Source organism: Aquarana catesbeiana, linkage group LG03 (genome assembly GCF_042186555.1).
Source record: "Aquarana catesbeiana isolate 2022-GZ linkage group LG03, ASM4218655v1, whole genome shotgun sequence".
In the NCBI taxonomy this organism is placed as follows: Eukaryota; Metazoa; Chordata; class Amphibia; order Anura; family Ranidae; genus Aquarana; species Aquarana catesbeiana.
Genome location: NC_133326.1, coordinates 283,083,774 through 283,101,453, shown reverse-complemented (window position 1 = coordinate 283,101,453; position 17,680 = coordinate 283,083,774). Strand labels below are relative to the sequence as shown.

Genomic DNA, 17,680 nt, shown 5'->3' with positions numbered 1-17,680 from the left:
CAGAACTAGTGCCCCCATTAGGAAGAGGTCCCCTCTATTCCTTTGTGATTTTATTTTAACAACAGCAATCAATTCAACCGAGAGAGTTAATCTCCCTAATGGAGGAAAAGGCAGCAATAAACACCTGACAGGTATTCCAATCTCCCTTCACTCTATCCGAAATATATAGTTAGTTATACTGTAAGGTTCCTCAAGAAGGGGTTTCTTGAGCAATTTCGGACCCTCAGCTATGTAATCACTGACTTCAACCTTTCCAGCAGTCTCTCTAAAAGGAGGAGATTCTTTTCACTGACAACCACAAGGAGCATCCTTCCCACTGACCAGCAGAGTAATGGGGCTCTTCTCCAATTGATCACCAATCTAAGGGACCCAGTCTTCACTGACCATCTATCTCAGGGGTGCCCAACCAGTGGCTCGGGCCACATGTGGCCGGCGACCTCCTGCTAGCCCAGATTGTGGGTTGCCAACCCGCCATCCTAGAGCATCAGTGTTGTGAATGGAGCAGGCAGTAGAGGAAGCAAGCAGCTGCGGAGCAGAGCCGCATAAGCCAATGCTTCCTATATAGCACCGGCTCCTGTCATAGGCGGAGTGATAACAAATGCCTGAGAAAGCAACAGCCAGCGATACCTGAATAGAAGACTGTTATTAAAGGCAAGTTTATTACTAAAATCACAGTGTATATATGGCATATCTCTTCTGCAGCGGTTACTGGGCTGCTTTCAAACTGTTAGCTGCACTGTGCCATAGACTTCTGTTATTACCTGCATGTTTGGTGCACTTTCAGAAAGTGCACCACATCTGCAGGATATAATAGAAGTCTATAGTAAAGCTAATCCACAGGTGAACTGCTCTGTACCTGTGGTGCGGGTAAACTGCAGCGCATCATTGTGAAAGCAACTTTAGACCCCTTTCACATACATAGTTACATAGTAGGTGAGGTTGAAAAAAGACACAAGTCCATCAAGTCCAACCTATGTGTGTGATTATGTGTCAGTATTGCATTGTATATCCCTGTATGTTGTGGTCATTCAGGTGCTTATCTAATAGTTTCTTGAAGCTATCAATGCTCCCCGCTGAGACCACCGCCTGTGGAAGGGACTTCCACATCCTTGCCGCTCTTACAGTAAAGAACCCTCTACGTAGTTTAAGATTAAACCTCTTTTCTTCTAATTGTAATGAGTGGCCACGAGTCTTGGTAAACTCTCTTCTGCGAAAAAGTTTTATCCCTATTGAGGGGTCACCAGTCCGGTATTTGTAAATTGAAATCATATCCCCTCTCAAGCGTCTCTTCTCCAGAGAGAATAAGTTCAGTGCTCGCAACCTTTCCTCATAACGAAGATCCTCCAGACCCTTTATTAGCTTTGTTGCCCTTCTTTGTACTCGCTCCATTTCCAGTACATCCTTCCTGAGGACTGGTGCCCAGAACTGGACAGCATACTCTAGGTGCGGCCGGACCAGAGTCTTGTAGAGCGGAGAATTATCGTTTTATCTTTGGAGTTGATCCCCTTTTTAATGCATGCCAATATTCTGTTTGCTTTGTTAGCAGCAGCTTGGCATTGCCTGCCATTGCTGAGCCTATCATCTACTAGGACCCCCAGGTCCTTTTCCATCCTAGATTCCCCCAGAGGTTCTCCCCCAGTGTATAGATTGCATTCATATTTTTGCCACCCAAATGCATTATTTTACATTTTTCTACATTGAACCTCATTTGCCATGTAGTCGCCCACCCCATTAATTTGTTCAGGTCATTTTGCAAGGTTTCCACGTCCTGCGGAGAAGTTATTGCCCTGCTTAGCTTAGTATCGTCTGCAAATACAGAGATTGAACTGTTTATCCCATCCTCCAGATCGTTTATGAACAAATTAAATAGGATTGGTCCCAGCACAGAACCTTGGGGAACCCCACTACCCACCCCTGACCATTCTGAGTACTCCCCATTTATCACCACCCTCTGAACTCGCCCTTGTAGCCAGTTTTCAATCCATGTACTCACCCTATGGTCCATGCCAACAGACCTTATTTTGTACAGTAAACGTTTATGGGGAACTGTGTCAAATGCTTTTGCAAAATCCAGATACACCACGTCTACAGGCCTTCCTTTATCTAGATGGCAACTCACCTCCTCATAGAAGGTTAATAGATTGGTTTGGCAAGAACGATTCTTCATGAATCCATGCTGATTACTGCTAATGATATCGTTCGTATTACTAAAATCCTGTATATAGTCCCTTATCATCCCCTCCAAGAGTTTACATACTATCGATGTTAGGCTAACTGGTCTGTAATTCCCAGGGATGTATTTTGGGCCCTTTTTAAATATAGGAGCTACATTGGCTTTTCTCCAATCAGCTGGTACCATTCCAGTCAGTAGACTATCTGTAAAAATTAGGAACAACGGTCTGGCAATCACTTGACTGAGTTCCCTAAGTACCCTCGGATGCAAGCCATCTGGTCCCGGTGATTTATTAATGTTAAGTTTCTCAAGTCTAATTTCAATTCCGTCCTCTGTTAACCATGGAGGTGCTTCCTGTTTTGGGTCATGAGGATAAACACTGCAGTTTTGGTTACTGAAGCCCCCCGATTCACTCGTGAAGACTGAGGAGAAGAATAAATTCAATACCTTCGCCATCTCCCCATCCTTTGTAACCAGATGTCCTTCCTCATTCTTTATGGGGCCAATATGGTCTGTCCTCCCTTTTTTACTGTTTACATACTTAAAGAATTTCTTGGGATTTTTTTTTGCTCTCCTCCGCTATGTGTCTTTCATGTTCTATCTTAGCTGTCCTAATTGCACCTTTACATATCCTGTTGCATTCTTTATAAAGTCTGAATGCTGAGGATGATCCCTCAACCTTGTATTTTTTGAAGGCCTTCTCCTTTGCTTTTATATGCATTTTTACATTGGAGTTAAGCCATCCAGGACTTTTGTTCGCTCTTTTAAATTTATTACCCAATGGGATACATTGGCTAATGCCCTTATTTAATATGCTCTTAAAGCAAACCCATCTCTCCTCTGTATTCTTTGTTTCTAATATTTTATCCCAGTTTATGCCTTTTAGCAAGGTTTGTAGTTTAGGGAAGTTGGCTCTTTTTGAAATTCAGTGTCTTTGTATTCCCTTTATGTTTCCTATTTGTGTGATTTATACTGAAACTAAATTGACCTGTGATCGCGGTTACCTAAATTGCCCCGCATTTCCACATCCGTGATCAGGTCTGTATTGTTGGTAATCAGTAGATCCAGTAATGTTTTATTTCTAGTTGGTGCGTCTACCATCTGACCCATAAAATTGTCCTGCAAGACATTAAGGAACTGGCGAGCCTTAAATGAATGCGTGGTTCCCTCCGCCCAATCTATGTCTGGATAATTAAAATCCCCCATTATGATAACACTTCCCATCCTTGCTGCTACTCCACATGATTGGCCCGACTCAATCGGACCCTCAATTCACCTATATGGAGCGGCAGATGTAACCCTACTTATGTCCGAGGACTGCATATTAGTGTATGGTCGGCGTGAAGGGGTTAAGCAAAACAGTGCATTTTTGCTTCAATAGATTTCAATGGAGAAGCTGCAGAAAAGCACGTAGTGCGTTTTTGCCGCAATTTTAATTTTTAAGCACGTGTGCAAAAACGCAAAACACACCACAAAAATGGATCAAAAGCAAACTGCATAGGTGTGACCAAGAGGAGAGCTGTATATTATTCATTTGTTAAACTCCAAGGATAAAGCATATCCCAGGGCAAAAAAAATCATAAATATATGTTGAACATCTCCGCAATACATGCACGTTTCTTCACGTGTTATTCTTTTAAAGATGCTGCAAGTACAGAAAAAGAGCTCTTGCACATGTCTGTACAGAGTAAAATATGCTTCTTGTTGTAGCTCCCAGAAGCCATAGCTGCAGCGCATTTGCTCACTGACATAAAACAGGAAATGCTGTATGCAACTATTCATGCACAAGTGCCAGCACTGTGGTATTTTTCAAAATGATATATTTTACATTTTGAAAAGTACGCCTGTGTATGCAAGTGGCGGCGTTTAGATTTATGTGTGCACCATGTTTTTTGTAATGTATGTCTAAGTGAAAAAAAATGCTGCAGCTGTGGCACCCTGGAGTCACAGCAAAAGACTAGATAAATGCTAGTCACTGCAAGCGCACATAGAAAACAACTTTATGTGCCCTGAACATAACAACACAACACTGGTGTAGTGCAGTCTGTTGTAGGACAATGCAGCATTTTTCTGCAGTGCAGTGAACAGCAGTGCATATCACCACACCTCACTGCTGTGTAGAGATTTGACTAAAGTATCACTATGTGGCACTTCAAATAAGCAACTGCAAAAAATGTACATTGCAACGCTCTGCTGTCCATGAGGTAATATGATGTGTTAAACCGTGCAGAGCTGTGCAAGATTAATCGTTAAGAAAAAACACAAATATCTCAATTCAAACACCCCCCCCCAACTTAATCCAGCATTACCACAATTCATGTAACAAGTACAGACAGAGCCGTTCTCTGCTCAGAGCCGTCACAAATATAAAAAGCCAGCAAAGTTTATCACAACATTGCTCAGCCTTGAGAGGTAAAAAAGAAACATTGTATCATTTGGCTCTTTTAGATCAGGGATTACCTTAGGTCAGTCTAACCACTTAAAGACTAAGGCTGCATTCACACCTGAGCATGGCGTTTTTGAGCGTTTCTTCCGGCGTTTTGTTGCGCGTTTTTTCGGGCATATTTGCATGTTTCCATGCAGGGTTGTCCGGCGTTTTTGAGCTTTGGCATTTTTTTTATTAGCCAATAGGAAAAATGATCATCTGTTTCATCATTTGTTGCTATGTTGTTAGATTTTGTCATCTGCTTCCTGCTCCAAAAACACCCAAATCTGCCCGACAAAAAAGGGTCCAGAACTTGTTAGAGCTTCAGACGACTTGGAGTGGAGATGTGAACCATCTCCATAGAGAATAATGGATTTTTTTCCCCCTCAAGCGTTTTGTAGCTTCAAGCTACAAAACGCTCAGGTGTGAATGGGCTCTTAGGCTTAATGTACACGGGATGCTTTTACAACCTCTCCTGAATGATTTAACTTGACAGATAGTAACCCACGCTTAAAACGTCTGTTTTGCCGCATTTACGTTTAAAAGCGTTTGAAAAAAAAAAAAAAAATTTTTTTTTTTTTTCAAAATAGCCAAAAATGAAAAAATGCTTGTCAACAAAACGCGGCTAAACGTGAATTACCGCGTTCGGCGCTTGAAATGCCTCTAAACTCAGCGTCTGAACTAATTTTTTTGCTTTCCAAAAAAGGCCTCTAAACACAACATTAAACGAACATGTACACATAAGATAACATTGGAGGAGTTCAGGAGCAGCTGAAAAAAAAAAAAAAAAAGCATCCAACTGCCTCTCTGGACGTCTGTTTACCAGCAGCAGTGTACATGAGGCCTTAGCCTTTATCTGACACTTGTTGCTTACAAGTTAAAATCTGTATTTTTTTTCTAGACACACACAATATTATATTTATATATATATATATATATATATATATATATATATATATATATATATATATATATATATATATATATATATATATATATATATATATATACATACATACATACATACACACACACACACACATACCTCCCATTTTTGTAAATATTTTATTATACCTTTTCACGTGACAACACTGAAGAAATGACACTTTGCTACAATGTAAAGTAGTGAGTGTACAGCTTGTATAACCGTGAACATTTGCGGTCTCCTCAAAATAACTCAACACCCAGCCATTAATGTCTAAACCGCTGGCAACCAAAGTGAGTACACGCCTGTGAAAATGTCCAAATTGTGCCCAATTAGTCATTTTTCCTCCAGTGTGTCATGTGACTCATTAGTGTTACAAGGTCTCAGGTGTAAATGGGGAGTAGGTGTGTAAAATTTGGTGTTATCGCTCTCACTCTCTCATACTGCTCACTGGAAGTTCAACATGGCACCTCATGGCAAAAAATGGAGGATCTGAAGAAAGGAATAATTGTTCTACATAAAGCTGTGAAAAATTAAAAGGTTACGGCGCCAATAACTAAATATTCCAGTGCTGCACCTAAAATTAGTGGTATACTAATTATTCATGAAAAAGTGTGTATAAAGGGCGTTAACTGGATAAAACTATATAAGTGATAAATTAATAAATTCCTTATATAAATACAAGTGACAAAAAAAAAAAAAAATCATCAATTTACATCAAAATCCATAAATGTCCATATAGACAATTCTTCAATATAGGCTCCAACATTCCTGATAACGCACGCTTGAGCGTGAAATGCATAGAAAAGAGGCTTGACACGCAAATTAAAAGCAGCCCTCCACTTCCGCTGGGTAGTTGGAATGCACGCCGCACATCACACAGCGGTGCGGGACCAGTTCTACACACCCGTGAGCTGCTTTTGTGCTTCTCTGCATCCGAATGGACATATGCAAGTGCACCTTTTAAAATAAAAAGGAACATTACACTATACTTGCCTTCTGTGGCTCTTTGTGGCTGAGCCAATTCCACAGAGTCTGATGGGAGACAGATGATATTTGATACTGGAAAGAGTTTCTTCCACATACCACTGCATATCCGACTTTGATCGTATTGGTATCCACACATGGAGGAGTGAAATAGACATGGAGCTATACCTATGTACTGAGGAGGTTCTCACATTACATGCTTTATGGTCACTTGTGGAACCCCTGAAAGAATAGGCCTGAGTCACCGTCTTTCTGATCTATCTAGAAATGGTCGCTGAGGAAGCAGACAGCCCCTTCTTTGGCCCGTCCGCGATCACGAATAGGGAGTCTGACCTCCGAAAGGACTCAGAGGCTGCCAATGCACCCTGATCGCCCAAACCACATCCAAGTGTGCAAGGCAAATTCCCTCGGATGTTGCGGCCCGAGACACAGGTAAGACAACACAATTCTTAATTTAAACGGAAATCAGAAACAACTTTTGGAAGGAACAAAGGACAAGGATGAAGCACCACCTTGTCCCTATGAATCACCAGGTAGGGTATGCAACAGGATAGCGCTGCCAATTTCGACACCCTGCGAGCAGAAGGGATAGCCACCAAGAAGGCCACCATCTTTGACAGTGAGCAGGGGAATTTCTAAAATTTTCAAACGGAGGCTTCTGTAGAACCGAAAGCACCAGATTTAAGTCCCACGGTGGCAAGGGAGATTGCACCAGTGGAACCACAAGTCGCACCCCCCTGAATGAAGGTACGCACCAAGGAATGTGAAGCCAGGAGGCATTGAAAGCAAACCGCCAAAACCAACATCTGGCCCTTGATAGTACTCAAGGCCAAATTCTTTTCAACGCCCCTCTGAAGAAAAGTCAAAATCCGAGCCACCGAAAAAGGAATGATATACCTTCCTGGAAGTAGATTTCCTAGCTTTGTGTAGTGCCAGCATCACCGACGCAAGTAAGTCTCTATCCTTCAACACCTGGCTTTCAACAGCCAGGCCGTTAAAGCAAGGTGGAAGATCGGCCCTTGGGATAGCAGATCCTGCCTGAGAGGTAGCCGCCAGGGGGCGCCTGCTACCAGACGCACCAGGTCGGCGTACCAGGGCTGACAAGGCCAGTCCTGGGCCACTACAATGACCGGAATTTCTTTGGCCTCGATCCTGCGTAACAGTCGAGGCAGAAGCTTGAGGCGGAAAGGCGTAGATCAGACAATACTGGCCCCATGGAGCTACCAGAGCGACTGAGGCGTCCACCAGAGGGTCCCGAGACTGGCCACAAACCTCTGCACCTTCCTGTTGATCCGGGATGCCATCAGATCTACCTCTGGAGAGCCTCAACGCAGACATATCTGTTGAAATACCTCCTGATGAAGGGTCCACTCCCCTTGGTCCAACACTTGTCGACTGAGGTAATACGCCTGCCAGTTGCCCACCCCTGGAATGTGGACGGCGGAGATGGCCAGGACGAAACGCTCTGCCCACTGGAGAATGCCGGCTACTTCTCAGGACTCCTCCCCACCCAGACAGACTGGCATCGGGTGGTGACCACCGTCCAGTACAGAGGGAGAAACGATTTCCCCTGCCGAAGAGCCGGGGGAACGAAGCCATCAGATCAGGGACCCTTTGGTTCCTTGGCTCAGCTGAATCTGACTGTCCAGAGACCCTGGACATTTGACCCATCTTAAACAAGATCTCCTTTTGCAGGGGTCTCGTATGGAACTGAGCAAACGGGACTGTCTTGAACGTAGACAACCATCAGACCTAGCACCCACATGCAAGTCCGGAGACCTACCTGCTGGACAGCAGTAAGCAGGTTGCCGCCTGTAACCTCTAGAGTTTGTCCTGCAGGAAGGAACACTCTGGCCATAGCGGAATCCAGAGTCAGACCCAGATAAACCAATTTCTGAACTGGAATCAATGCAGACTTTTGGTAATTTAACAGCCACCCAAAATCTGCCAGAGTCTGAATGGCGATCTCTAGGTCACCCCTCAGGGTCGCTGGGGACTATGCTCGCAGCAGAGGCTAACACCTTGGTGAAGACCCGAGGAGTGGGCAAGACCAAAGGGTAATGCAGCGAACTGATAATGCTTCTCTCCCACAGCAAAGCAGAGGAACCGCTGGTGTTGTGCACATATTGGAATGTGCAGGTAGGCATCCTTGATGGTCGATGGAGGCAAGAAAGTCCCCCTGATAGAATTAAATACAAAGAGCTGCGCTTAGAACACTGAATTAGGTATGCTGCCTCCCTTAAAAGAGCTTCCCTAGGGATTCTCTACTGACTAAGAATATATTAACAAGGGTTATGGCGCTTCCTATGGGGTAATAAATGGGAGGGGTGGTTTGCACAGGTGATTTCCCTCAGTAGATCCTAATAGAGGTACCTGGTGCCTGCCAGGGAAAACTTAGTTACCATAAGGGTATATATGTCTATGCCTGCACACATAACATATATATCAGCAGAGATAATTAGTATCTTCAGTGGTGGTTCACTCAGAACCTTATATTAAAGGGGTGTGGGCTGAGGCCCCTACTAATGTGATAAATCTGCACCATATGCCACCACTAGGTGAAACACCTATACCATATATGTGTAAACCTTATATATACTCTCCTGATCCAAAATAATTCAAACCATCAAAATAAAACTCTACTCCCCGTGCAAAATAAGCATATATAGAACTAAGTTACCAAAACATTACATATTATAATCAAAATTAGTGCAAATAAACGTATTGTAATCAAAATGAGTCCAAAGGAAACCAAGGTTAACAGTTTTTCAGTGATTATAGTCCTTAAAGTGAAAAAACTTGTTCAGACCCAGTGTTCCAAACAATTTCGTGACTTGAGTGCTCTCGGATAATTCCTGTGACTTTTGTGCACCCCCTTGCGGGTCCCCACTCACCAGATCCAACAGCCCCAAAAGGGGCGACCAGCATAAGATGTCTCAATCACGGTCTCCTCTCCGCGGCAGTTATGCGGGCTATTCAGGATGATTTCCGTGCCGTTGGTTTTCCCAATGGATTCCTCCAGCCTCAGATGGAACAGGTTGCATGGGGAATTGCGATCCCAATTTTCTCTCCCCCACCGTCCTACCGAGCATCCAGGTAGTTTCCTACTATTGGGTTCAATGTTCACAGTGGCTCCCTTATCACAGATTCTGGGTAACCCTCAACCGATACAAAAAGTCACCGACCACCAAATCGCAATCAGCACACCGCACAACCCATGTGCACACTACGGCCAGCCATATTCACAGACTGCGCATGCGCACCCTCCGCCCATGGGCCTATTTTTTAAAATTACATTTTTTTTTTTAAATTGCATTTTAGTGTAAATATGAGATCTGAGGTGTTTTTGACCCCAGATCTCATATTTAAAGAGGTCCTGTCATGCTTTTTTTCTATTACAAGGGATGTTTACATTCAAAATACAAGTGTATTTTTCTCCAAATAAAGTGCGCTTTTAAGACCGCTGCGCAAATACGTTGTGACAGAAAGTATTGCAACGATCGCCATTTTATTCTCTAGGGTGTTAGAAAAAAAAAAAAAAAAACAAAACTATTTTTAACTTGTAAACAACAAATCTCAGAAAGAGGCTTGGTCCTTAAGTGGTTAATGATTATCATCCAGAGTGGCCCAAACAAACAATCTCCTTTCTAGGGATTTTTTAGAGGCCTGGTTCGCAGTCCAACACTTCAGCCACAATACCCGCCGAAGCACTAACGCTGAAACAGACAGCTTAAAAAGCAGGGGAGCTGCGTCCAAAAAGGCATCGCAGACAAACTGCAGCCCCTGGACCAGCTGGACCGCCTATTCAGTGAAGGCAGGAGGAAACTGAACACCCTCCAGGTCAAGGCGCAACAGCGTCGCCCACTCTGTCAGCGTTTGAGACACCAGGGCAATGGCCAAGACCGGCCGAAGCGCCGAACCCGCAATAGGGAATGTAGTACGGCTCAGAGACTCTGCTTTCCTGTCAGCCGGATCTTTAAAAGCCGGAGAGTCTTCAACCGGAATCATGGTGGCTTTGCTCAATCGAGAGGCCGGAGGATCCACCACAGGTGGAGTCGTCCACTTCTTGAGAAGACCCTCCTCAAAAGGATAATGCACAGCAAAGCACTTTGGAACCGCAAAGGGACGTTTTGGACGCTCCCATTCCTTATAGACAAACTTGTCAAAGAAGGAGGGATAAGGGAACACTTTTGCTGCGCGAGACGGCTTGTGAGTGCCAAAAGGGATCGGCACCTCCACCGCAGCCTCCATTTTTAAAGTTTCCCGCACAGATGCAATCAGTGCGTCCACCAGCACCTTCTCACACGCAGCCACGGCCGGAGGGAAACCTGCAGGACCAACCTGGGGGAGGGGGCCACGTCCACCTCAAAACCACCAAGGGGAGAGGGGGGACATTTACTCAACATACCAGGACCAGGCGGGCACCGCTCCAGACAGAACCTCCTCGCCACCGAAGTGGGGGGGGGGGGGGGGTCTGTCAGCCATGAGGGACGCTGCAACTCGAGCCAAGACCCGGTCGTATGCGACCTCGCGAGACGTTTAACTCGCAGGATGAGCCCCCATATAGTGGGGCTATGTCGCAGCTGACCTAGCGAGCTGCAGGCAGGAGTTTTTAGGCGAGGCGGCTTTGGCCTAGTCCGCGGCGTCCGGCCTCGCGGACTAGGCCGAAGCCTCGCCTAAAAACTCCATCCCGCAGCTCCTCAGGACCGGCGCGGTGTCAGCGATCCTGGTGAAAAAGAAAAATCTAAAAAAATCCATTTGCTAAAATGTTTATATCGATTTGACCTCTAAACTGGATTCAAAATTATTTTTTCCCCAGCCCTACTTCAAGGTTCGATGTGTTGTGCATTCAGAAATGGTATTCTGCATACCTTGGTTGTAACGAGTAGTTATTTGAGTTACTGTTGCCTTTCATCTGGAAGTCTGCCCATCCGCCTCTGACAAGGCATTTTCATCTACATAACTTCTGCTCACTGGATATTTTCTCTTTTTCGAACCATTCTCTGTAAACCCTAGAGATGGTTGTGTGTGAAAATCCCAGTAGATCATCAGTTTTTGAAATACTCAGACCAGCCCACCTGGCACAAACAGCCATGACACATTTAAGGTCACTTAAATCCCCTTTCTTCCCCATTCTGATGCTCGATTTGAACTTTAGCAAGTCATCCTCACCACGTCTAGATGCCTAAATGCTGCCATGTGATTTGTGTTGCCAAGCCATTAAACAGGTGTACCTAATAAAGTGGCCGGTGAGTGCATAGATCTATAGCATACCTTGTGTACTTTTTATTGTTTGCTGTAAAGACAAAAGGGAACAGCGACTGTATGACACTGTTATTAGTCTGGGGCTTTACAGCAGAATTTATGTCGTCGTTATTTTCACCTATAGGGTGCCTACGCTCCCGTGCAGGGTCTCCATGGAGCCCCAGTGTAGCCACACTGGCATGCTTACTCTATGAGAACAGGCATGTATGTATATTGTAGGCTGGGTACAAGGAATTATTAGACATGTAGTCCTGACACAGGTAGCCACCTGACTATTAATGTTATATTAACCACGAGCTACCCATGCCAATTCTGACACATCTCTCATACATGTACATTTTTTTTTTTAAATTATAGAATTATTTATAACCCCAAAACACATAATATTTTCTGAAAGCAAAGACCCGGGAGAAAAAAAACCCAAAAAAGTTGGTTGTGCAATATTTGCAAAGCACTTTTTTAAAAAGCATATTTTTTGGAAAAATACACTTTAATGGATGTTAAAGAAGTTGTAAAGGCAGGAGGTATTTTATCTTAATGGATTTCTGTATGTAGCAGCCCCCCTCAGCACCCACTAATACTTAACTGAGCCCATCTCTGTTCAGTGATGTCCACAAATCCCTCGGCTGCCTGGGACTCTTCCTTCCGATTGGCTGAAACACAGCAGTCGCGCCATTGGCTCCCACGGCTGTCAAAGTCAGTTAGCCAATCAAGGGGGAGGGGCCAAATGGCAGCTTAGTGTCTGAATAGACACATGGAGCTGCAGCTCACCTCGGAAGCCCCCATACCAAGCTGCTTGCTGTGGAAGCACTTGACAGGAGGGAGGGGCCAGGAGCAGCAAAGAGACACTGGAGAAGAGGAAGATCCAGGCTGCCCTGTGCAAAACCAACTGCACAGAGCAGGTAAGCATACCAGGTTTGTTTTTGTTTTTTAACCACTTCAATACCGGGCACTTAGACACCTGTCTGCCCAGACCAATTTTCAGCGCTATCACATTTTGAATGACAATTGCGTGGCCATGCGATGCTCTAACCCAAAGAAATTTTTATCTTTTTTTCCCCACAAATAGAGCTTTCTTTTGGTGGTATTTGATCACCTCTGAGTTTTTATTTTTCGTTCCACAAATAAAAAAAAATAAATAAAAATAAATAAAAAAAAAAAAAAAAAAAAAAAGACCAAAAATTTGGGAAAAAAAAAAGGTTTTTTGTTTCTGTGAAAAAAACTTTGTAAATACTGTATTTATCGGTGTATAACACGCACCCCAATTTTAGGAGGGAAGTTTAACGAAAAAAAATTAAATTTTACATAAAGAACTTTGAAGCAAAATTAGGGTCACAGCTCATCAATGCACCCTACTCAGTACCCATTTGCAGCCATTAAATTACCCAACAATGCAGCCTGTTTGGTGCCCATCTGCAGCCTCATCTTTCCCATAATTGCAGCCTCACCAGTGTTGGATTATCCCTGTGTCTCCGAGGGAAGAGGAGGAGCAAGCGCCACTGAATTACACAGAGCCGGGATCTCCTGTGTACCTGGAGCAATGTCACTCACAGCCACGCCTCCTGGCCCTGCTCATATAATACGCAGAACAGTGGCCCAACAGTGGCGCTCGCTCCACCTCCCTCAGCGACAGCAGCGATCGGTGTAGACACGCACCCATGATTTTCTCCGATTTTAAGGGGAAAAAAGTGCATATTATACGCCGATAAATACGTTTTTTCCTTCACTGATTGGCACTGATGAGCTGGCACTGATAAAAAGCACTGATGGGTGGCACTGATCAGAGGCGCTGGCTGGCATCACTAATGGGCACACGGTGCCACCCTGTCAGGAGAGCAGTCTGTCAGCGCGAGTAGAGGAAAAGACGATACATGGCTTTTCCTGTTTACACTGATCAGCTGTGATTGGACACAGCTGACCACGTGGTAAAGAGCCTCTGTCAGAGATTGGAGATGCAGTGTGTCAGACTGACACGCCACACCACCGATAGCCCCGTACCCCACGGGTGTGGCTTATCCTGCTGGACGTCACATGATGCCCAGTCAGGATAACAGAACCACTTTACGACCATCATTTTGCTATATGGTGGGCAGGAAGTGGTTAAACAAGACTTTACAATTGCTTTACAGGCAAAAAAAAAAAAAAAAAAAAAAAAAAAAACACAGCATCCACTTTTTTTGTAAAATATAAAGTTACACTGAGTAAAGATACCCAACATGTAACTCTTTTAAATTGCACATGATCATGGAAAGAAAAACTACAGTACTTAAGACTATCCACAGGTGATGCTTTAAAGGCCTTTATAGGTTACCAGTTTAGTAGTTAAGAGTTACACAGGAAAGCTGGTTATAGAATTACTGCTCTCGCTCTGATGTTCGCAGCAATACCTCATGTGTGGTGCGATAACCATTTACATATGCGTTCATGACTTGCTCGTGCACAGTCGCATCTGTGCACGAGCACGGGGAGCTTTAAATTTATTTTTTGTTATTGTACTTACTTTTTGGGGGGGGGTGGAATCAACTTTGCTATCACAAGGGATGAACAACATCCCTTGTGATAGCATGAGCCATGACAGATCCTCTTTATGGAGAGATCTATGTTGTATTAGGCGCCATCTCTCTCCTCTGGCCTCAAAAGCATCTGATAAAACCAAGATCAGTTTGATCAGATGTCTTCACAAACCAGTAACCGCTTGTTTACAACAAACCGAAGTGACAAAATCCTTGCGGGTTTCAGAGACCATAGAGATGATCAAGAAACTTCCGTTCCTTCCTCATCTCTATAGTCAGCTGGTAGAACCACTGACTTCAGGCCTGGGCTCTCTGGTGGAACAGGAAAGCCCAGGAAGGCATCAGGGTGGTAAACCACTTCCATGTAAAAAAAGTGATTCAGCGGCTGCATAGTGGCTTGGATTACCTGTACATTACAGAGCATCACCAGCTCTTAAAAAAAAAAAAAAAAAAAAAAAAAAAGATACTGGGGTCATGAGTTCAGCTGCAGTCATGGCCACGAGATAACCACTTAGTCCCAAAGATGTACAGGTACGATCTAAGGGCAGTAAATAGTTAAAGCCTGTTTACAGTTTATTTAAAGTGGGAGTCTGGCGACCAATCTTTTTTTTTTTTTTTTTTTTTTGTCAGGTCATTGAGACACTTTGCTAATCCCAAAATAATACTCACAGTTTGGGTGTAATATTTCCACCTCTGTCCGTTTTCGTAGTGAAGAATAACTTAAAAAATGTGATGCTGGCTGTTTCCATCTTGCTTGTGGGCATGTGAAGCCCACAAGCATTGATTTCCTGGATGCGGTGAATGCTGTTCATTTACAGCTTGTTCACACGCATGATCATTGTTTCCGCGATGAATCTTGGGAAGCCTGACACTAAGCTCCCAGGAGACAGTGCGGCGCCGGGGAAAGGCAATAAACACGCCTACTCCCATGGGAGGAGAGACAGGAAGTACCACAATAAAGTACAATATAAAGGTAATTACAGCGATAAAAAAAATTTTCGTGCGGCATTTGAACATCTATACAATTAACTGAAGGGGGCAAGATTAAGTTAAAAATTTGAGTGGAACCCCGCTTTAATCACCTACTGAGTATACAGCTTCTTTATTTTTATGATCCTTGTCTATGTTCCTGTTTAAGCTGGTGCCATGACCACTGCCCAGGCTTTCCAGGTTTAGGGTAGCCACCTTCGCATGCAGGAGCTAGAGGTGTATCTCCCTACACTGTGTGCATCAATAGAAACACACAGGCCCACAGCTTAGGATGGCAAAGCTCCTCTTCTCCAAACTAACATTGGCTGGAGACTGCACTGTCCACAGATAATTCTTTCCTGTGAAGACTGGAAGTTTAGGGAAGCAGCACAGAGAGAGCAGCAACCAGCAGCATTGAAGGTCATAAACAAAAAAACTGGTAGTGCATCCCTAGTCCACTTTGTCTTTACAGCGCAATGTATGTCACTGTTGCTTCCACCTAGGGTCTGCCATGCAGGGTCTCACTGGAGCCCCAGTGTAACCATCCTGATCTTTAAGGATGAGCTCCAGCGTGTTCGCACAGCCCACATGAGCCCGCCAGGAAGTCGGCACTCCGCTAATCACAGGCAAACATTGTCCCGATGTGCGGCTACAGAGATCGGGAAATGTCTCACTGCCTGTGATTAGCGCAGTGCTGACTTCCTGGCGGGCTCATGTGGGCTGTGCGAACACGCTGGAGCTCATCCTTACTGATCTTGTTCTATTACAATGGATGTGTGTGCACATCATAGGCTGGGTGCAAGGAATCACAGGACATGTAGCCCTGACACAGGAGGCCACCTGATTACGATACTACGCTCACTTTGTGTTCCCCTAAACTGGCTGCTCCTCCCCTTCAGCAAATTGCACACAAAAATAACGTATTTGGGAATCCTGTTTTCAGCCAGTATTGCAACCTCTCTTACCTAGGCTAGAATGATGCTCTCCCTCAGCTGAAGCATCCTGGATCCCAAGAGGTCATGGGACTATGTATAATCCCACCGCACATGCGCAATGCAGCGTCATCAGGAGGCCGGCTGTTGGACAATCTCCTGATGATGTCACAAACAAGGGGGACAAAACCTGATCTGGCCGCTTTTGACGGATTACAGTATGTTATTTTACCGCCCCCTGCAGATCAGGTAAAAGAGGGGGTTACCACTAAAGTCAGGTTCCACTTTAAGCTTCATAAAGAGTGCACAGAAGCTTAGGGAGGCACATCAATGATATACACACTTATAGCAGACAGGAGGAACTGGGGAAAATCTTGCTATATAACTGTCAATGATAATTGGGGTGAAGGAGAAGAATGGGTTAATAGTGATGTGAAGCTGGGGGTCATCTATGGGGATCATTGCAGTGTGATGTATATCCTGGTCATAGATGCGGCAGTGACCAGGCTCCGGGGTGCTGTGTGGAGGGCGGGATGTCTGTGGCGGGGGTGGGTGTGGCCCCCACACACATTCAATGACTAGAAGGCCCGGGCAAGGCTCTGCTCTGTCCGGCCTCGTGGTCACCACAATGCGGAGAGCGCCCGCTGTCCCCCCACTGCAGTCCGAACTTCCTCCTGACAAGCCAGTCATAGCGGCGAGCAGGCCGCCCCACCACTCGGCGGCTGCCATATTGGAGGGAAACACTGGCCGGGACGGTCCGAGCACGGCGCCTGAGACACCCAGTACAGGGAGCCCCCAGCACTCAGCCCACTTCCCTCCCTTTCACACTTTTACCTTGACGATCCTGCGAGGAAGCCCGGCCATCTTATCTTATAGCGAATGCAGCCTCGACTCTCTCTGCGTGCCGCCGGATCCTCCTGTCACGCACAAGTGAGAGCCCGACGTTCGCTTCCGAAGACGTCATGACGGCGGCCCTGGGGGATGCTGGGAAAAGTAGTTTCTGGGCGGCTGCTGCTGCAGTGCGTGCTAATGATGTAACCAGGTCCAGAAAGTGCAGGCTCATTCATAGAACACAGAGCTGGGGGAACCACCTCAATAACAACATGTTACAGCATTGTCATAGTTTGACTGACAATTAAGATGTGGGCTTCCATGCAACACCGTATCCAAATTAATTAGATATCATTTTTAAAGTGATTGGAACTGCTAGATTTTTTTTTAATTAACCACTTAAAGTGGTTGTAAACCCATCCAAAAAAAACCCTGCAAGACAAAGGCATAATGAGCTAGTATGCATCACATACTAGCTCATTATAAAATCCTAATTATGTGGGGGTCTTAGGGGGTCCTATAGGGGATATATCTGTTTTTTTCAGCGCAGGCACGTTTATTTTATTTTTTTTTTATTTATATTTTTTAGCTCATTATAAAATACCTTAGATTGAAGCCTCCGTAGCGTTTTTCGTACACCGCTGTGACCGGCGACATGTC

The 17,680-nt window shown here is 44.8% G+C and overlaps 1 protein-coding gene across 1 annotated transcript in view; it reads right to left on the bottom strand.

Moving 5' to 3' along the window:
- The window catches only part of UBE2N (ubiquitin conjugating enzyme E2 N), a 68,534-nt gene extending 51,359 nt beyond the window's left edge, over positions 1–17,175 (bottom strand). Inside the window, exon 1 of the mRNA XM_073620177.1 lies at positions 17,024–17,175. Within this exon, the coding sequence (XP_073476278.1) occupies positions 17,024–17,053 (30 nt within the window). The 5' untranslated portion in view covers positions 17,054–17,175. The remainder of the gene's footprint in view (positions 1–17,023) is intronic.
- Between the last annotated feature and the right edge of the window lie 505 nt (positions 17,176–17,680).